Source organism: Mycosarcoma maydis, chromosome 3 (assembly GCF_000328475.2).
Source record: "Mycosarcoma maydis chromosome 3, whole genome shotgun sequence".
Classification (NCBI taxonomy): domain Eukaryota; kingdom Fungi; phylum Basidiomycota; class Ustilaginomycetes; order Ustilaginales; genus Mycosarcoma; species Mycosarcoma maydis.
In genome coordinates, this window is record NC_026480.1 from 878,113 (window position 1) to 897,780 (window position 19,668).

A 19,668-nucleotide genomic window follows, 5' to 3' on the forward strand; every position below is an offset into this window, starting at 1 on the left:
ATCCAGGAACGTTCCATGGCGTGGGAAAGCTTTCGAGATGCGAGTCACAGGAAGGAATCATGAATCATGAATCACGATCACGAATCAGAATGGATGCTGGCTACAGTTAACTTAGGTTCAAGATCACCTCAAGTTTACATGTACTAACGTTATAATAAGAAAGGGTTACCGCTTGCACCTGCAAATCTGGTTAGCTTCCCCCGCAAATTTGTCCTGAACAATTTCAATCACGAGACGTGGGTGTTCGCTGTCATGAATGACAGGCTGGAATCGTAGTTAGTGTCGAGCTTAATTGTTGTGTCCAGACCTCTCCTTACTCGGAATGGAATTACTGTATGATTTTCTCCTTTGCGTTTCTAAGCCTGTCTTGCTCACTGAGAAACCGGAGTTCGTATGTCGCTAACCCCACCCAGCCACCAGTTACAGATTGAGAGCACCGTGCCCCGCACACGTATGACGACCATGAGGTGGTAACAACGGCGTTAATGCCGCTAATTATTTTTGCACAACAAACACTTGCCTCCAGCGGTGGCCAGCTCGCTGGTCCGCGCCCCCAATTTGGCGCCGATTCTACGTAACTCGCTCTGCGCCGCGTATTGGTGGCTGACTGTGTGTGTGTAATCGTGAATAGCACTGTGCTGTTTTGTTGGCGACCTCCGTATCTTCAAGAGACAAGCTGCAGCGCCTTAATCACGATTAGAATGATGTTTACCGCTCAGCTCAACTGGCGTTCTCTTCGAGTCGCACGTGACCTGCAACGCGTATCGGCGTCATTGAAGCTTTGCGCCGCGGCAGCGACTCTGACAGCCAGCAAGAGCATGGTGTCACCCTGTGGTATACGAGGGCATTGTACTGTTCTTTCCAGGCTCGCGCTCAAACACACTCGATACTTTTGCAGCCGCATACAGCATCCATAAATACATTCAGGTCGGCGTCGCGAAGATGCCGCACCGATTGTGTTGCACGCCTGATCTTCCCAACAAGCTAGCTATAAGAAAAGAGCCCATATAAGCCCCCCACTGGGTCAAATCAGCTCCTTTTTGGGTCAATTGGGCATTTGCGCATCGAGAAGGATCAAGTCAGGTTACATTGAACTACCTTGTTCCTCTCCAATGCTGACTACTTCAGAGCGACTCGAATCGTTTCTTCAACTTTTCAATCCAGCTATCCGCCATTTGAATTGGGCCTTCGTATCCAGTAACAAGCCGGTAAGACTTGTTCTCCTCATAACTTTCCACATTGAGCTGGCCATCTGTAAACGCTACCGAGGCAATGATGTTCTCAGGCGTCGCGATCCTTCCTGGCATCAGCGGATGCCGAAGGTCAGTCAGATGTGCCCAGCCGCTTTCGCGCGTTGAAGCTTCAAATCTGAGCAAGTCATCGTTAGGCACTACTTCGTTTCGAAGCACTTCGTGCATGATCCTCCATCCAGACGGATTGATGCGTATCCTGTCCGGATTTGCGCGTACGAACTCGGCTGGCTCTGCATACTGTGATGATGATGTATTTGTTGGTAGGACGTAGGCAATGACAGCGTCGTTAGAAGCGGATGGCTTGGGAGAAAACGAGATTGCCCACCCATCGACAGTAGATGCAACTTGGTCTGGACCACGAGAGATGCTGATCGGCGTCGGGTGGTAATAGAGTCCAGTCTGAGGCTCTGGGTCTTTAATAGTGATGCGACTGGAGCCGCTCGAGCAAAGTGCAGTGGTGGTGAGGCTCCGAGCGTGACCCATCTGGCATCGCCTAGTTGCACTCACTTGAAGAGAGCGTCGAAAGCTTTGGCCGCATATTCTTGGTGGCATCACCCTCGAAACCGACATGGGCGGGCAGAACGTGTGAGCAGACCATATCCGTACGGAGCCAGAGACCAGAGAGGCGCATCTGTGAGGGAGCCTCGTGGCCATCCTTTTCTCGAGATCCTGGCAGGTGCTGAGCAAGATCGTGTTGAGCTTTGAACGGATTACACTAGTAAATATCAAGGTCGCAGAGAAAGGACCGACTCATACTCCAAGAAGAAGGTTGCTCTACCGCAGGTGGAGGCTTTTAAATCACTTTTCTTCCGTCATGTCTTTGTAATCATTTTCGATTTCCGATGAATGGCGATCGCAACACGCGACTCCAAGCTGCCGAGACCTTTTTTTGGACTGCTTCACACAGACGAGCATGCCGTGTTACCAGCCACGCCGTCTGCTACCTGCTCGAGACACGAGGTCAACTCGCGCCTGTATATCTACAAGCTAAATTTCGGACAACGTGGTCTCAGTCAAGAACTGTCACGGCGCTGTTTTAAACGTAAATCTTTTTGTGACTCTGACGTTTCATCCTCTCTTGATTGCATGATTGAAAGAGACTACAAAGCAAAGACACCAGCGAGGGCAGCGACGAAAGTGCAGGCGACCATGCCAGCAAAGTAGCCCGGCATAGGGCCCAATGCAGTCGCAGCCGCGTTGGAAGAGCCCGAGGGGGCGGCCCCGGTGGAGGCAGCACTTGCAGCCGATGCAGCAGCGTTAGAGATGCTGCTGAGAGCACCGCTAGCAGATCTGGTGATGGAGCCCAGGATAGAGCCCAGGTTCGAGTTGCTAGCCCCTCCATTAGCAAGGATCGATGAAGCGACTGAAAGGTAAGAGTAGGCGTCGCTCCTCTGAGAAGCGATGAATGAAGACTGGCCAGCAGGAAGTGAGAGCGACTCAAGTCCGCCAAACTGCGAGTTGATGAAGTTTGACAGTGACGAGAGTGCCGCTGAGTTGGTGTATTGCGAGAGGTTGTATGGATCAAAGCCTGAATATGGGCAACAAAGGTGAGTAGCGTGGATAAGAGTCAGTCACGGTTATGTTGCGGTGAGAGGGAAACAGCGGCGGCACCATCGTGACACTTACTCTGCCTCTTCTCGACGCGAGGAGCCGGCGTAGGCTGAACGCTGGCCTGTACGACTACGACAGAGGCGAGGATGACCAAAAGGAACGAGGCGAAAAACTTCATCGTGGATGTGCTGAGACTCAGAGCCGGACGAGGGAAACGGGCGTCGAGGTCTTTGTGAAGCTGGCGAAGCATATATATATCTATATCTATACTTGTGAACCAACGCAGGCGATCAAAGAGTCACCATCCACTTCCAAGGTTTTGCAGCTGCTGCGTACAACTTGCCTCGCCGCTTAGTGTCACTGACGCGGTAAGCATTCACGATTCAGCTATCCTCTTTAAGGGGGTGCTTGCATCCCTTTAGCACAGAGCTTGCACTTCGTCAGCCACTGACGCAAGGCGAAATGTTTGACCCGGGGGATCGCCTACAATGGCTTGGAGACTGCTTCCGCGTAGTTTTGTCGGTGCTGGTACGTTAGCAGGCATTTTGCAGCAGCTCCTTGCACAGAAATGCCACAGTGAACATTCTTGCGCAGACCTGCATGAAGTCGCCTTTAATGGGCCAGGGTAGACAATGTACGAGATGAAAATGAGGCTAACGCTGGTGAAAACGCTTGTCGTGTCTCGTACCTGATTTTTAGCAGGCAGTTCAGCAGAGGTGTTAGACGACGTCGAAGTGATATGTCACTTTCTACCTGACCTCAGACAGCTCTCAGCCTTTGTGCTTGTAGATACCGTAGTTGTGCCAAAAAGAAATAATTAACGCTCCGCCTCGCTTGTGCGTGTGCGCGGTGTGTAGATTCGACATGTCAAGCCGACACTTTCGCTCTCATAGCCTGGGCCAAAATGACGGAGAGACAGTCTCAAGTCGGGACTTAAAGCGGTATCATTGCGAGCAAAAGTATGAAGTTGACGGAGCAACCACCTATAACTACGAAGAGAAGGCTCGAAGCTCTTCTCCTGAACATCACCTACTTCTCTCTGCAAGATTTGTGCCGGATGAATGGTAGGTGAGACTCAACATCACGAATTGCGAGTAAATTTTTGCAGTCACGACTGCCTCACGACAACCACTCCAGGCTGAGCGCGCTGGTATACTTTAGAAATCGGCTATCCATCGCAGCTACTCATGATTTCAACATACGTAATCACCACTTATACAACCACCAAACCATGATTAACATCTGCGGCCATAGAACGTCGAAAGCACCGCATCCCGTCCGATCTGCGTAGTTTAAGCGGCGTGTCGCCTAGTCAGTACTGCGGTGGGGGACCACGTGGGAATCCTAGGTGCTGCAGTTCCTTTTTTACGATAGATTTTCAACACCTCGTGCGTATTGCGTCACACTGTGAACATATGCCGTCGCAACGCTGTGTTGGGATTGCGACTTGAATTCGGCTCAACTCTTTACAGGAATGCTTCTTCGCGTCAGGTAATCGATCCAATCAGCCGTCGCTAACGCTGTTCATATGACGAACCAATTCTATGGCTTGAGGTTGTTCAGAGCAGCAACCAGCACGCGAGGTTCATGTGATCATGATAGAATTCCTTCGTTGGATCTAAACTACAATGGAACCTAGCGAGAAGCAAAGTCTACTGATCCTTTACATCCGGTTTGTACGACCTCCGCTAGCGACGTTGAGAATTTGTTTGGCCGCTTGGAACAATACTAGAGCTTGAGGTAGCCCTTGTTGATGAGATACTCGGTGATGATTCGAACCGCATCCTCGATGGAGGTCTTGTCGGCGTCGATGTGGATCTCTGGTTGTTCGGGCTTCTCGTATGGCGCCGAGATGCCGGTGAACTCTTTGATCTCCCCAGCCTTGGCCTTCTTGTAGAGACCCTTGGGATCCCTGCTTTCGCAGGTTTCGATGCTAGCATCAACAAATACCTCAACGAAGGGCAGCTTTGGAACGTGAGCTTCGTGAAGCTTCCTTGCAATCTCACGGTCGGCCTTGTAGGGCGAGATGAATGACGTGATGGTGATGGTAGTCGACGAGGCAAAGAGCAACGAGACTTCAGAGATACGTCGGATGTTCTCCTCGCGGTCCTGGGGAGAGAAGCCAAGGTCCTTGTTCAGACCAAAGCGGATGTTGTCACCATCCAGACGGTAAGCAGACTTCTTGAGCGAGAGGAGGTGCTGCTCGAGGGCAGTTGCAATGGTCGACTTGCCCGAAGCCGAGAGACCAGTGAGCCAGATCGTGAGTCCCTGCTGGGAGAGCAGTTCGGCTCGCTCATCGTACGAAACGTGACCAGGGTGGAAGGTGATGTTGGTAGCCATGCTGATGTATGTTATAAATGTCTATGCTAGATGTGAGGGTTAGGTGAAACGGGGTCAGGAGGATGTTTGATGTTGTGGATCCGTGAACCTTGCAAAGCTTGTCCAATCGTGAATTGCAAAGATCGTGTGAGAAAACGGAATTTCGCCGACTTTCTTCTCAAAATCTCGATTTGCCGAGCAGTGTCTGTGCGACAGTCTGGCTTAAACTGCAGCTTCGTGCATAAGTTGGCGGTGCATCACGCCATCGACTGACGTTCGTGACGGTGTTCTGAAATTTTACGTGACCCAACGGCATTTGACTAAGATCAATTTACACGGCCGAGAGTGACAATCAGATGAAAAGTTGGTTAGGGAATGGCGCCATGACGCGGGACAGGCTAGCTCGCGAGAATCTAAAAGACGATAGCGACTGTACGCAAGAAAGGCTGGCAGAGCCGTGGGGTGAAGGAGAGGTGCAAATGCAGGCAGCGAAAAAACGATGATGGGCAAGGAACGAAGGACAAAGTATGCGGTGAATTGAATGTACCAGAGTCACGTGTTGCAGTCTTGTGTCGTCTATCGAAATCTGACAGTGCGGCTTTTATTTATAGTGGTAACACCCTCCGTAAATCCGCTAGATTCCGCCGGCGTTACTCCACACGTTGTTCTTGATCCTGACTCTCATAGTAAGGACCTTGGATATAACCATAACTCTGACCGCGACCCCAACCTAGTTGACTGAGTTCTATATCCTTGCTTCCACTTTCCTCTACATCACACTGAGGCCTAGCCCTATCTTTCTTTGCTAGTCAATTATCATGTTACGACTCGCTCAACCACAACGCTTCCTGCATGCTTCATCGAGGAGCCTCAAGGTCATAGTCCCATCTGTGCAATCGCGCAGCTTTTCGTGGAGTCGTACAAGATGCTCAAGTCTAGACGACTGGACGCGCACCATCCAGGCACAGGCGACCACGATGCATGATACAGCTGACTTGAACAAAGCGCGTCAGGTACTGCTCGTTCTGCCAAAACTCTCCGGACCATCGTCCAAAGTGGCTTGTTCACGAAGCCTGATAGACAAACACAACGGTGAAGATGTCATTGCACTTCAAAGAGGCTCAAATATGCCCCTTGGATCAGAATTGGTACTGTTCAACCCACTGCTCAGCGAAAGTACGCTCGGCGCAGATGGTACCGAGAGAAGCTTCGGACCACCAGGAGGACTGGATCAGCGCATGTGGGCCGGTGGCTCGTTTGAATTCGAGCAGGGAAAGCAGCTCAAAGTGGGACAAGATGTACAATGCAATGTGACAGTCGAGAGTGTTCTTCTCAAGCAAGGCGCCAAGACCGGAACGATGGTCCTGGTCACACGGAAGCTGGTATACGAGGGCGCAGAGGGAATCGTATCGACAGAAAGAAGGACTCATATTTACAGGAAGCAGAGGCCAGCTGATCAGCGCAAATATGTCCCACCACCTGCGGACAAGAGGCCAAAGGCCACAGAAGGTGAGTCTGCAAAGTCACATGTCGCGGATAATCCGGAATTTGACTCGCTGACTATCAACATTACTCGGTTCACTCGTTACAGTGGAAGAAAAGCCATCTGATTTTGGCTTCGATTATCATGCTACTCGAGCAGCCCTGTTCCGCTACTCGGCGGCGACTTTCAACGCGCATCGCATCCATCTGGACCCGGAATACTGCCGCAATGAAGAAGGTCACCCAGGTCCGTATGAGTCCTTGAACGTTTATTCACCATGCTTCCTCTCACTGACAAACTTGGATTGCTCCTACTTACAGACTGTCTCGTTCACGGCCCGCTGACAGCAACATTACTGCTAAACCTGATAGCCACAGCAGCACGTGAAGCGTCGGGACAGGTGAAAAGTTTCGAGTATCGTGCCACGTCACCTCTGACCGTCGAGCAAATAGTGCGACTTCGTGGTGGGTGGCAGGATCATGACAGAAAGCAAGCATCGTTGTGGGCTCTCAATGAAGCCGGCACTGTGTGCATGACAGCCAAAGCCACCTTGTTCTAAAGAATCAGACGTAATGCCAGACAGTCAGTCGCTATTCTACATTGTGACTTACAATATGAGAAGGCTGTAGAACGGAAGCAGAGACGTAGTAGTGAAGGAGGCTTTAAATTTTGGCCTCATCCTTGTCAAAGTTGATCGAGACGCTGTTAACACAGTGACGCTCATTAGTGGGAGTATTGAAGCCTTCTCCTTTAAAGACGTGGCCCAAGTGACCGCCGCAGTTCTTGCAAGTGATCTCAATACGCTCCATGCCCCAACTCCTGTCTGAGTGTCGGTCAATTGCGCCTGGGATAGCGTCAAAGAAGGCGGGCCATCCGCAGCCCGAGTCGAACTTGGTCGTCGCCTTGTAAAGCGGCGAGTCGCAGCCAGCACACGTGTAGACGCCATCCTTGGGGTAGTGCTTGTTGTACTTTCCCGTGCCCGCCATTTCGGTACCCTTTTCACGCAAGATGCGGAACTGCTCCGGGTTGAGCTTGGTACGCCATTCTGAGTCGGACATACCCTTGGGGAAAGACTCGGGAGCTGACCGTGAAGAGGCAGTGGAGCCCATTTTGAATGCCGTCGCTGGGGAGGAGGAAAACAGACGGAGGTGGGATTTGAAGGGCGCTGCGGCTGAAGAACTGGCCCTGGTCGCACTGATTGTATGCAAATGGCCAGACGAGATGGCAGCGATACAAGCAACGATAGCACCGGTACCGAGGAGTGTCCTTCGGCTCAGTGTGAGCGTGTTGATAAGTGGTATGGATCGATGGCTAGAGCGAGTTAAAGCCATCAGCTGGGAGTCTAGTGAGATAGGAGCGTTCCAGTTGATGGACTACGAAAGACAAGTAAAGGTGTCGTGTGCGCACGAACTCACACTCATGACTGATACAGTATGTGTGACCTTCGCATCCACCACTGTCCGTCAAAAAAATCTGTAAGCAGCTGAAGAGTGCACGGGGAATCAAGCAATTTTGGCACCTGTCAGCTCAGTCGTAAGTGCAAACGCCATCGTCCAAACTCAATTTAGTTCTCAGAGGCAAAGCCTCCACAAACAGAGACAGCCGGATAGATGATGCAGTATTACGTGAAAAAGATACAGTAAAGATACATATTTGCACGATAATCGTGAATAATCATTCACGATTTACTCGTGACTGTTCGTTTCTACACATGCTCTTACAAACCCGGACAAAAGTCTTGAATCACGAATCGTAAAGAGATCAAATTCACGATACGCGTAATACGCGTAAAGTGTGAGTCACGTCAACATTTTACAGCCTTGCTAAGCTCTCGTGACTTTACCAAAGTGGCGAAGTCCCTGAAATGCACACTGACACCTCTTTGTGCTTCTTGTTCCCTCTTGTCAACTCAGACAGATCCAGTTGGCCCCTGCCTGTGTGCAGCCAACTGATATCGTCATCGCAGGGCAGCAACACGAATCACGGCAGCCTCGATGTTCTCGCCCCCTTCTTCGCCCTCAGTGCTGGCAAGCACTTCGCGGCACAATATCATCCAGCCGCGACCTCCCAGCCAGCTTCATCAGCAAAAGTCGCTTCGACTCTTTCTTGGTCACCAGTCGGATGAAGAAGAAGCTGCGTCAGACTGCGATCTTGACATTTGCTGCTACCCACAGTACGGTGATGACGACAGCGACATCGACGACACTTTTCTGGGCAACGCAAGTGGATCCGCATCGAATCAAAGACTTCAGCCAGGACGGTTGACGATACATCGAAAAAGCATTGATGCATCGATCAGCCCAAATAGCCCAACAATGATCAAAGCACCACACTGTGTTTCTGGTGGGCACCGTGCAGGTCTCTTCCGGCTTTCCTCCCCATCAAGGCGGCCTTTGAAGAGGTCAAGCACAGCAACCAGCCCGAAGAAATCCACTATCTTGGCAGCTGCCAAGAACAACTCTGCAGCGATACCAACAACACCGACAAAGCGTCAGAAGGGCTTCCTTGTTCGAGGTAATGTCACTCCATCTCGAGCTTTCAGTATCTTCAAGGCAGCAAAGCAGCGCAATAAGCAGCGTCAGCAGCATGGGCTCATGACGCCACCAAGCTCGTCTCCGTTGCGCCCCATTATCCTCGATAGCTTCGACGACAGTGATAGCGACGACGCCTCATCTAGTCCTTCGCGCCTCCGTCAAAGACGCAGCAACGTTGCTGCTTTACCTCAAACCTCTGCTCGCTCTCTTCAGGGAGTACATGCCCACATACAGAGGATTCAGAACCGTTCAGCACATTCTTTGCCCGCAACAAAGATCAAGGAGTCTGCATTCGGTGAAGTGAATGGTGTGTTGTCTCCTTTGCCACAATCATTGCATAGCATGCGCACTAGACAGCCCGTTTTTACTGACAACGGCCTACTCGCAGCATCACGCCCCTTTTCGGCAACGCGTACTCCTACCATCGACACGACTGCTTTTCTCGAGACCTTCGTATCGCCCTCTTCTTGCATCTTTCAAATCCCCCGCAGCACTGATGACGAAATCTTGTCACATCCCATCTGTGCCGCCTACAGCTACTCTTCCAGATCTGTCAACCCAACAGCCCAATGGTTAGCGGTAGGTGATGACGAAGGTCGTATCACACTCCTCGACACGCTTCCATGGCAAGATGCATCAGCCGAGTCGTTCACCACCAAACCGCAATGGCAAGCCTCATCATCCTCGGCAATTTTCGAGCTGGTATGGCGATTTGATGATCGAAGCATTCTTTCTGGTGCGAGCGACTTTTCGATTCGAAGCTGGGATACCGAGTACCTAAAATGCACAGGCAGGTTTCAAGGACACAGAGGCAGTCCGAGGACAATCGTGTATGATCCAACTACGAACGGGGACGGTGGATGTGGTATGGTCTTCGCAAGTGCCGGACGAGACGGGACGATTCGCATCTGGGATGCAAGGACCAGCTCACGCTCACAGATGATCGAGGCTGACGATGAGGATGGTGACATTGGCATCACGCCTGTGCTCACCATCGACGCTGCACACAACACTGTAGCTTCTATTGCAGCGGCTGCCGGGAGCAAAGGTCGCAAACAAAGGCTCAAAGCTACCGTTGCGGTTGGTAGAGGCAGGAAGCGCCTACCAACGTATACATTGCCAGCCGGCATCACCGCGCTCGCCTACCTTGCCGATGGCCAAGGTCATAAGCTACTCAGCGGAGGCTCGGCCAATGGCATCATCAAGTGTTGGGATCTTCGCCATGTGCGCCAGTCTCAACCTTCTACACCCGTTTCAGAAGTCGATACGCACAAATCTGCCGAGCCGCCTATCTCTTCTGCATGGGACACACCCGACGTGTCTCTCCTTGCGCCCGTCAGCAGCTTCGCCCGAGCCCATGGCGTCTCGCAGATCATTTCATCCTCGACCAACCTGTACGCATCCTGCACCGGTGGCAATATATACTCACTTCCACTGTCCACCTTTCTCGACTCTTGCCTCATTCGGAGCGAAGTGCAAACGCTCTATGATCCCGTCCAGTGTCAAAACACGCTGTTCTCCCGTATGGCGCTGTTCGACGACAGATTCCTCGCTGTTGGGTGCAACACCGGAAATGTGGCGCTGTGGGACGTCACAACTCCGAGATTGCCGAATGAAGATGCAGCCATGGGGAGAGATGTCGAGGAGGAAAGAAGAGCGGCGCGGCACCTGGACGTCGGATTTGCGGTCAGGTCACAGCAGCGCGGCATGGCTGCGTTGACAGAAGGACACTCCAAGAACACAGAAGTCAATGCGGTGGCTTGGGCCAACGGCCCCAATGGGCCTACGTTGAGCTCCGTGGGCGATGATACCAAGATTCGTACCTGGTTCGCTGACCGCATGGCTCGCCAAAGCATAGTTCAAGCCGCTGACGAGTAGTACCCATCAAATCAAAAGCAAAGCCGCATCATCAAAATCACCGTCTTATAACCCGACTCAAGCATCCTCTCAGCAGCATGCACCATAACATCTCAATCACAGCATTCTTCTCAGCATTCTGCTTTCGGCTCTTCGTCTGCCGAATGTGCTCTGTGTTCGTGTCTATATATTTTGCTCTCAAGATACCTCCGAATCCCAGATGTGCAAAGTGGCGTCGTAAAACGAGCAGCTATAAACTTTCCTCGCCACTTCTCCCTCGTTGTTGCCCTCGCCGCGATCCCAGTCGCAACCATATGCCAAGCTGTCATGGTCATCGAATCTTGTCACTGTATCAAATTCTCTGCCTCTCAACATCACTCCACCAGCGTCACTTTCCTCCAGCTCAGCCAACTTGAGCACTTTGAATCCATCATGCATGCAGCCGCACAACAACGTCTGCGCATCCTCCGGATGCCATTTGACGCGCCAGACTCCACCGCCCACGTTTGTCTCGCTGAGTGGGCGAGCTGGCATACGTGCGTCAAACAGTCGCAGGTAGGAATCGTAACTTCCGACTGCCCAGAGATGCTGTCGCAGGTGATGCGATTGAAGCGATGTTACACCGCCGCTAAAAGGTTTAGTGCAGGTGAAAGATGGTCTGGGAATTCTGCAAGGAGAGGCGGAGCGAAGATCCCAGCATTTCAGAGTGAGGTCGTCTCCGCCAGACCAGACGCTGGTGGGGTTGAAGCAATCAAAGCCGGCGATCCAGGCTTCAAAGTCGTGTGCTGCCCAGGTGGTGAGTCCGCGAGGTTTTCTCGTGAAGGAAGAGTTGAGCCGCGAGTGTGTGTGCTGAAGTGACGCAAGCCGCTCATCTTCGCTCGTCCTGTCCCAGTCGTTGTCCTCGTCTGCATTTTCATCGCTTGTGTTTTTATGTACCGACGTACTTGCAAGATCCGAAGTGATGTCTTCGACATCAACAGTCATGCTGGAAAGTGCAGTTTCCAAACTGGGCAGATAAGCAAGTGAACCGTCACTCTGAGATACAATGACCGACGTGTCTGCAGTCAAGTTTGCTAAATCGTATCCTCCGGCATGTCCCCCTGCCCGGTCTGAAAAGTCTAGACTCAGACAGAGTGCATTTCGATTGTTGAACTGTAGCTCGCCTAGTATCGACAGCTTTGACAGTGAGGTTCGGCCCGAGCTACTATTTTGCAGACGATGTAGTGTAAGCTGGCCCTTTGCATTCGCCACGCCGAGGATTCGCCTTGCATCTGGACCATCCCCCGTTTTCGTGAGCGACCACTTCATGTCCAGGATAGCTGGCGTCTCGATCGTGTCGACCTTCTCGCACTGCACCTTGCCTTCGATCGACGAGGCATAGTACATGCTCAGTGTTCCACGCCTTGTGTACGCAGGACTGATCGATGTGGCTTCTCGAGTGGTCGTGTTCTCTTCATCTTCGCCACTGTCATCGTGATTTGTCGAGGGCTCGGCGGAAGAAGATGAGCTCGAAGATTGGGCTTGCACCTGTTCATGTTTGTCCACTTGATACGTAGCTAGGGCGAACAGGCCTTGAAAGTATGGTACGGATTCGACAGAGTCCGCACAAAGGTCTGTTGAGGCTGTGTAAAGCGATGAAGCATTCGCCATTCTGATGCAACCGGATTCGCGGTGACGAATGGCGAGAAGAAAGGTGGAGAAACACATCTTCGAGACAAGAAGTTGGAGAATGCCGTGAATTTAGCCGACCAACTAAAAAAAACAAAAACAAAAAACAAAAAAAAAGTCTCGGCTACTCGAACGCCTTTGGAATGACATCTCAAAATTGGGGCTGTGAAAAGCTGTTTCCAGCTCATTGTCCATCTTTCAGGCCATGAGAGTTTCTATACAGTACCTACTTACACCATCGAGGGATCACTACACCGACATATTCTTTAAGCAAGACGACTTCGTAACAAATGAGCATTGCAAGTTTGACATCACAATCTACTCATGACTAGCCCAATTTCTTTACTAATGCCGCTTCGGATCCATCCTTCAACAAAAGCCTGTCCTGTGAAGAGGAGCACCGACAGTGTCCAAGCAACTGAAATGTACTGATCGTACCACATGGTATAGTATTCTCCAGTCGAGCTTTTTTGTTTCCTGTACCTTTCAACATATCTAGACACGGCACCTTCCACCACAACTGCAACACCGTTGAGGAAGAAGAAGCTAAACTCGCCTGCGCCTGAGATGGGCGGTACAAATTGCAACGGGCTGAACTTAAAGACACCTGATTCGACGAACGAAGGCTTGTGTAGTTCGCTGCCAAATCCGTTCGCATGATCTCTCGCGAGCCAAATGTTGGTGACGGGCACGGCGATTCTCCCGCCCAATGCAGCGCGCTCAGATACGGCATGGATGATGCCAGAGGCAGTGAATGCGCCGAGCACTTTGGCCCAGTCTGCTCTTCCACGTTCCAGGGAGCGTACGGGGTCTGGATGGTACGATGGCCAGATCTCTCTTCTTGACTGCTTGCGTTTGGGATTGTCTAGCTTTCCTTCCGAGAAATCTTGCAGCAGGTAGGCGATGTAGGTGAACGGAAGAATGCCATAGATGCCAAAAGGTCGACCAAACAGTCGGTGCCAGGCGTAGCTCCAGAAACGTCGTACTGTAGTCGCCTTTGTGAAACCGGCAGGATTGAGAAGTGGGAAAAAATCTATGTTTCGCAAACTTAGTTGCTCATGTTGCTGCATCCGTGATTGGGAGACTGCAGCTGCCTCTTCTTCGTTGTCGGTCTCTGTTTCTGACTCAGCACTAACTGGCTGGGTGCTTCGAAGCTTTGTGATGCGAATACCTGATCTCCCTTTCATCTTGTCGCCGAGCATGGACTGAAGGTGCGACGCCGGGCCCGGAGCATCATGTAGAATGGGCAGGACTACTGCACTCGTCAGCGTATAGCCGAAATCAAAGAGCGTATATAAAGAAATACCGGTAGCTGCGACAAACATGATCCTTCTCGCTGGATCCAGGTCCAAGATCGAAGGGTCAAAGGTCGACGTCTGAATGGGATGCATGTGGTGGAGCATCCAAGTACATCCGACGAGGACAGGCAAGAGCTTGAAGAACGCTCTTCTAAGCTGGGCTGAACTGGGAGGCTGCCAAGGATGCGGGTCGTGACGTACATCTGCAGAAGCAAAGTCCCATCCAATACCCCGCATACTAATCATGAGGTCAAGCGCCCACCACGCACGTTCAAACGAGATAAGTCTTTTCGGAAGAGGCTCTGTCTTCCATTCCTCATTTTTTGCCGCAGTGTAAGGTTGGATGATGTTGGAATGTCGACCTTGGCTCTTGGCGGCTGTTGCGATGAAGATGCGACGGGGAATGCGTGGGTAGGAGAGGAAGAAGATGTCGAGCACACGTGATGCTCCGTAGAAGCCGACTAGACCCAGTTGATAGGTCAGCACTGCGCTTCCTGGGTAGAAGTACTTGAATGGAAGCGATGCGAATGTGTAGACAGATATGGCAGCCAGCATGGTCCTGACGACCGAAGCAGCTCGTCGAACTGAGCACGAAAATGTCTTTGAAGGGAGAGGAGGTAACAGAAACAGTGCGACATAGTAGGTCAAAGGTGGAACCGCTGCAGCCAAGACATGCAAAGGTCGGGCACTTGGGCTAGGCACGAAGAGGTGTGCAGCTTCTTCCGGATAAGATGACATCTGGCCAGTTACTGCTGAAGGCCAACTGAGTAGGCGTCGAATAACGTCTGGCACAAAGCAATCTATCATGGTAAGAAAGCCCCGGCTATTAGAGCCTAGCGTATATATGGAAAGCTGGCGAGTGCTTGAAGAGATGAGCTAGGGCGATCGACCGGTCAGGGTGGTAAAATCGTGAATTAGCTCAAGAAGGCTTACATTGGGCCATTTGCTCAGCAAAATCTTCTGTTCGTTAAGAAGGGAGTCGAGAAGAGCAACAACTCTTTTCGTCATGTCACTTCTGAATAGAGAACTTGTCAAAGGAACAGACAGCGAGAGAATCAAGAATGGCAGCTCAAACGCTTGTCATGTGTTACGTATTCGTGATTGTGGCCGCAAGTAAGTTAGTAGAAAGCTTAGGAAAGGGTCGTTGTCAAGAGGCGTTGTGGAGGTTACAGCCACGAGCCTATGGTCACGAGCATCGCGTACAACGCTTCAACTTTGTGGCTTAGGGCGCCGCTAACTCAAAGATTGCGTGGCTGACAAGATCTGATCGCACACAAAACATTCGAGATTGGGGACGAGGCTTGTAAGCATTGTGAAGTCGGATAAAAAGCTTTAGACCCCCCAAGAGCTGTCATAACGAGCCAGGATCTGATCGCCTAAGCGACATTTCATGACGTCCTTCGCTTGTTGAGCTTGAGTCAGCTGGTTGCAATATTCGACAGGATGATCGCCGATTCCACTTGATTTGCGATATTGAATAGCCCGATCCTCTCTATCAATTTTGACACGGGACAGGGTCTGAAATTTTGTCCGACCGAACATGGAAATTTTGCGTGTTTCGTGTTTTGCCGGGAAAGTTCACCTTTTTTTCTTCTCACTTGGCAGTAACAGACAAAGCCCGCCGACTGGGCATGCTTCACTTCCTTCTTTCTTAGACACATCCCGCAAAAGTATCTGTCTAATTACATACAATGACGACTAGCGCGACAGAAAAAGCGCTTGAGGATCGCGCCAAGTCGCTGCACAAGAAGGAGAAGAAGGCTTCTGCCAAGGCCGCAGCTGCCGCCGGGGCCTCCGCTTCAACAAGCCTCGAGGGGTCTCCTTCGCCAGCTTCCCCCGCAAAGAAGGACAAGAAAGACAAGAAGGATAAGAAGGACAAGAAGCGTTCCGCAGATGACGCTGACGCTGATGACGACGAGAAGGCAGCCAAAAAGCGCAGAAAGGAGGAGAAGAAGGCTAAAAAGGCTGCGGCCAAGTCGGGTGCCGCTACTTCACTAGAATCTACTCCTGCAGCTTCACCAGCTCCGGCAGCGTCTTCATCCGCTTCAGCCGCATCATTCACACCAACCAACCCTGCCGCGGCTCGCGCCTTCGTCGAGTCGCACAACATCACCATCGAGGCGCCCGAAGAGTCTAACGAGCGTCCGCCGCTGCCTATGGTTGACTTCCGCGAACTCGACGGCAAGGTCGATGCAGCCGTTAAGAAGACTCTCGATTCACAAGGCTTCTCTACTCCCACACCCATTCAGGCTTGCTGCTGGCCAGTCCTATTGCAGAACAAGGATGTAGTGGGCATCGCCGAGACGGGTTCGGGCAAGACGTTTGCTTTCGGTTTGCCAGCATTGCAACACTTGGTTACGAAGCACAAAGTTCTGGACAGTGGAAAGAAGAAGGCCAAAGGTGCGCAGGTCAACGTTCTCGTTATCGCTCCCACACGAGAGCTGGCCATTCAGACAGAGGAGAATATGGCCAAACTGGGCAAGTCGATGGGGATTGGCATGATCTGCTTGTACGGTGGTGTTTCAAAGCAGGAGCAAGTTCGCCTGCTCAATCAATCCCCTCCGGTTCGCATCGTGGTTGGCACTCCCGGTCGTGTCTTGGACATGGCAAGAGACGGCTCGCTGGACCTGTCTGGCGTTACATACTTGGTCTTGGACGAGGCTGACCGCATGCTAGATAAGGGTTTCGAGCCCGACATTCGTGCCATCATCGGCATGTGCAAATCACGCGAGGAAGGCCGTCACACTTCCATGTTCTCCGCCACATGGCCACCTGCCGTCCGCGGTCTCGCCGAGTCGTTCATGAACGGTCCTGTCCGCGTCACAGTGGGATCTGACGAGCTTTCTGCCAACCGTCGCGTCGAGCAGACTGTCGAAGTTCTTGCTGATGGCTACGCCAAAGAACGAAGACTTAACGATTTCCTGCGTTCCGTCAATGCTCAACGATCCAAGGACAAGATCCTCATTTTCGCCCTGTACAAGAAGGAAGCGCAACGTATCGAACAAACGCTGCGTCGTGGCGGATTCAAGGTTTCTGGTATCCACGGTGATTTAGGACAGAACGAGCGTATCGCCTCGCTCGAACGGTTCAAGTCGGCTGAAACGCCTCTTCTGGTCGCTACCGATGTTGCTGCACGAGGCCTTGACATTCCCAACGTGGAGCACGTCGTCAACTACACCTTCCCACTTACCATTGAAGACTACGTTCACCGTATCGGTCGAACTGGACGAGGTGGAAAGACTGGAAAGAGTCTCACTTTCTTCACCGAGATGGACAAGGCACACGCTGGTGAGCTCATCAGGGTGCTCAAAGATGCCGATCAAAAAGTGCCAGATGCACTGACCAAGTTTCCTACCACCATCAAGAAGAAGACACACTCGAGTTACGGTGACCACTTCAAGGAGCTTGTACCAGGCAAGGCCAAGAAGATCACTTTTGACGACGATTAGGGGTTCCACTTACTGTGTTTGGACACGGCGGCGAGGTCAAGCTTTGCAGAACAGTTTGCAACGCAAGAAGGCACGCATGTACTGATGTTGGTCATCAAATGTTAATGTTGTTGTTCTTATACGAGAGATACGCGCGAAGCTGAGAAAGATGGCCACATAGAGTGAGTGTGCGATTAGAGATGGGGGAGGGAGTCCAGGTTCTTGACCAAGAGGTTGTGATGTAATTTTTTTCATGCTGAGGTCTACGGAATATTTAGTGCCGCCGTGCTCTACGCTGCTCCATTCGTGATTGTTGGTGTAAAGTGCACTCTATCATCCGCTTCAAAAGCGGGTTGCATAGTGGAAAGACAGGTAAGGCTTTCACTGCAAGCAGATGGCCTTCACGACGATCTGCAAAAGCTACTAAGGCACACTCAGCTTGCTTGGTACAATTTGCTCAGTTGCTGTGCGGCCGATTGGAATCAACTTGTCCAATGTTCCCTTGTTGCCACGCCAGCCAGCCGCTTTCATGACTAGCCTTGTTTGGATCAAAGCGATTGTCTGACATCCAACATTTCCAGTCTCCAAGCTTACCTAGGACTCAAACTGCCCCGTTCGCCGCGCTGTAGAGCTTTTAGGAAGTGCTGTAGCAATGCGCAAAAACGCTAAGTAAGCAACAAAGTCGACGACGTCGTGTGGAGGTTCGGACGGCAGATTTGTGATCGTGAATTGATGCAGAATTCGTGATTCACGATTTGTGATATGACGCGCTTGGCGAAAGACGACAGGACCCTGAGTCGGAGGCGTTTTCGTCTTTCTGCTTTTTGACAGCTCCGTTGACGCAACGGCGATGCTGGCTTAGCGTAAGACAGATTCATGGAGCTTGAGCAGTATGCGATCAGCTTGTGACATGAAGCTTCCTGAGCCTAGGTCCCGAATGAACCACCCTGTTCGATGTTGTGGAGCGCCTTCCAGTATACTACCAACATCGTCCTGCAGCTCAGACCAACACCTCGGCTGAATAGATCGATTGAACACGGTCAAGCCAAACTACAGCCTACTTGTTTGGGAACTAATCAGCTCGTCTGACGATCATGGCACCCAACGTTGCCATCATTCAAGGAACCGGTAGTGGTGGGTTTCAACGTTGATGCTCAATAGCAGCTTTCTCTATGTAGTATCAATGTCTAAATCAAGTATTGAATTTTTTGTTGCTGTCAACGACTAGGTATCGGTGCCCAAATTGCGAAACAGTACCTCTCCCGGACCGGGCTCCAAGTTGTTGCACTCTCTCGCGATGCATCCCGAGCCAAGAATGCCATACTCTCCGGCGACAACTTAGACGAGTCTCGCCTGCACCCAATCTCGCTTGACATCAAGTCGGAAGAATCATACCACGCTGCTGCCCAAGAGATCGCTTCTCGCTTCGGCGATTCCTGCCTGAAGACGCTGTGGAACATTAACGGTATTCTGCACGCTGAAAAGAACCTTTCACAAATCTCGCTCAAGCACTTGGAAGAGACCTTTGCCGTCAACACCTTTTCGCACTTGCTCGGTTTCAAGTACTTTGTTCCCCTTATCCCTCGCGGGGCGGAGGCGAAGAAGATTCAAGAGGGAAAAGTGGAGAACCTCGCCGAAGGTGTCCTTCCTGGTGACCTCAGCGTCATCGCCAGCATTAGTGCTAAAGTGGGCAGTATTGGCGACAACCAAAAGGGCGGGTGGTACAGCTACAGGGCAAGCAAGGCCGCGTTGAATCAGCTGATCAAGACGCTCAGCAAAGAGCTGGAGCTGCGATCGGTGCCCGCGATTTCGGTCGGTCTGCACCCAGGAACGGTCAGAAGCTACCTGAGCAAGGACTTCACTGGCGGAGAGGGAAGTGACAAGCCGCTAGACAGGAGCAAAGGTCAGTTTGAAGCCAGCGAGGCGGCGAAAAATTTGGTCGATGTGGTGAGCGGTCTAAACAAGGGCGACAATGGTACGTTCAGAGATTACAAAAATCAATCCATCCCCTGGTAGGTTGGTAGAACACGCTCAGCACGCAGCTGTTTCTGGAGTGTAAGAAACGGCCAACTTTAACCCTGTGATACGTCGGAAGAAGCTCAACAGTCATTTCGGTGACTTTGGATTGTGTTCGTGATACTGTATGTTGTCAAGAAGCACTGTGATGCTGACGTGTGAAGACGCCGGCTGAGGGCCCAATAAGCCCACTCATGCAGCGGCAACGATCAGTGATAAAGGCGAGTCCAGCGGCAACATTGTCCCACATTCATGATTGGC

General features: G+C 51.5%; 10 protein-coding genes and 1 non-coding gene across 11 annotated transcripts; 5 read left to right on the forward strand and 6 right to left on the reverse strand.

The window, feature by feature from the left end:
• Positions 1–1,124: 1,124 nt before the first annotated feature.
• On the reverse strand, positions 1,125–1,907 carry UMAG_01724 (uncharacterized protein; the record flags this gene model as incomplete). The annotated part of the gene is made up of 1 exon (XM_011389394.1): positions 1,125–1,907. The coding sequence occupies one exon, from the start codon at positions 1,905–1,907 to the stop codon at positions 1,125–1,127; it is 783 nt and encodes a 260-aa protein (XP_011387696.1).
• Positions 1,908–2,353: 446 nt separating this feature from the next.
• UMAG_01725 (uncharacterized protein) lies at positions 2,354–2,982 on the reverse strand (the record flags this gene model as incomplete). Its single annotated transcript, XM_011389395.1, has 2 exons — positions 2,354–2,781; positions 2,880–2,982. 2 exons carry the CDS (start codon positions 2,980–2,982, stop codon positions 2,354–2,356), a joined length of 531 nt encoding a protein of 176 aa, XP_011387697.1.
• A 1,066-nt stretch (positions 2,983–4,048) lies between these two features.
• UMAG_16210 lies at positions 4,049–4,164 on the forward strand. The gene has a single exon (XR_897726.1). It is a non-coding gene; the product is annotated as a 5S ribosomal RNA (ribosomal RNA).
• A 368-nt stretch (positions 4,165–4,532) lies between these two features.
• On the reverse strand, positions 4,533–5,144 carry UMAG_01726 (putative adenylyl-sulfate kinase; the record flags this gene model as incomplete). Its single annotated transcript, XM_011389396.1, has 1 exon — positions 4,533–5,144. One exon carries the CDS (start codon positions 5,142–5,144, stop codon positions 4,533–4,535), a length of 612 nt encoding a protein of 203 aa, XP_011387698.1.
• Positions 5,145–5,941: 797 nt separating this feature from the next.
• On the forward strand, positions 5,942–7,165 carry UMAG_11366 (uncharacterized protein; the record flags this gene model as incomplete). Its single annotated transcript, XM_011389725.1, has 3 exons — positions 5,942–6,632; positions 6,715–6,852; positions 6,927–7,165. The coding sequence occupies 3 exons, from the start codon at positions 5,942–5,944 to the stop codon at positions 7,163–7,165; spliced, it is 1,068 nt and encodes a 355-aa protein (XP_011388027.1).
• Positions 7,166–7,268: 103 nt separating this feature from the next.
• UMAG_01728 (peptide-methionine (R)-S-oxide reductase) lies at positions 7,269–7,937 on the reverse strand (the record flags this gene model as incomplete). Its single annotated transcript, XM_011389397.1, has 1 exon — positions 7,269–7,937. One exon carries the CDS (start codon positions 7,935–7,937, stop codon positions 7,269–7,271), a length of 669 nt encoding a protein of 222 aa, XP_011387699.1.
• Positions 7,938–8,600: 663 nt separating this feature from the next.
• On the forward strand, positions 8,601–11,018 carry UMAG_01729 (uncharacterized protein; the record flags this gene model as incomplete). Its single annotated transcript, XM_011389398.1, has 1 exon — positions 8,601–11,018. The coding sequence occupies one exon, from the start codon at positions 8,601–8,603 to the stop codon at positions 11,016–11,018; it is 2,418 nt and encodes an 805-aa protein (XP_011387700.1).
• A 177-nt stretch (positions 11,019–11,195) lies between these two features.
• On the reverse strand, positions 11,196–12,647 carry UMAG_01730 (uncharacterized protein; the record flags this gene model as incomplete). The annotated part of the gene is made up of 1 exon (XM_011389399.1): positions 11,196–12,647. One exon carries the CDS (start codon positions 12,645–12,647, stop codon positions 11,196–11,198), a length of 1,452 nt encoding a protein of 483 aa, XP_011387701.1.
• A 329-nt stretch (positions 12,648–12,976) lies between these two features.
• UMAG_01731 (uncharacterized protein) lies at positions 12,977–14,770 on the reverse strand (the record flags this gene model as incomplete). Its single annotated transcript, XM_011389400.1, has 1 exon — positions 12,977–14,770. The coding sequence occupies one exon, from the start codon at positions 14,768–14,770 to the stop codon at positions 12,977–12,979; it is 1,794 nt and encodes a 597-aa protein (XP_011387702.1).
• Positions 14,771–15,654: 884 nt separating this feature from the next.
• UMAG_01732 (putative RNA helicase required for pre-rRNA processing) lies at positions 15,655–17,412 on the forward strand (the record flags this gene model as incomplete). Its single annotated transcript, XM_011389401.1, has 1 exon — positions 15,655–17,412. The coding sequence occupies one exon, from the start codon at positions 15,655–15,657 to the stop codon at positions 17,410–17,412; it is 1,758 nt and encodes a 585-aa protein (XP_011387703.1).
• Positions 17,413–18,485: 1,073 nt separating this feature from the next.
• On the forward strand, positions 18,486–19,407 carry UMAG_01733 (uncharacterized protein; the record flags this gene model as incomplete). Its single annotated transcript, XM_011389402.1, has 2 exons — positions 18,486–18,525; positions 18,620–19,407. The coding sequence occupies 2 exons, from the start codon at positions 18,486–18,488 to the stop codon at positions 19,405–19,407; spliced, it is 828 nt and encodes a 275-aa protein (XP_011387704.1).
• Positions 19,408–19,668: the final 261 nt, after the last annotated feature.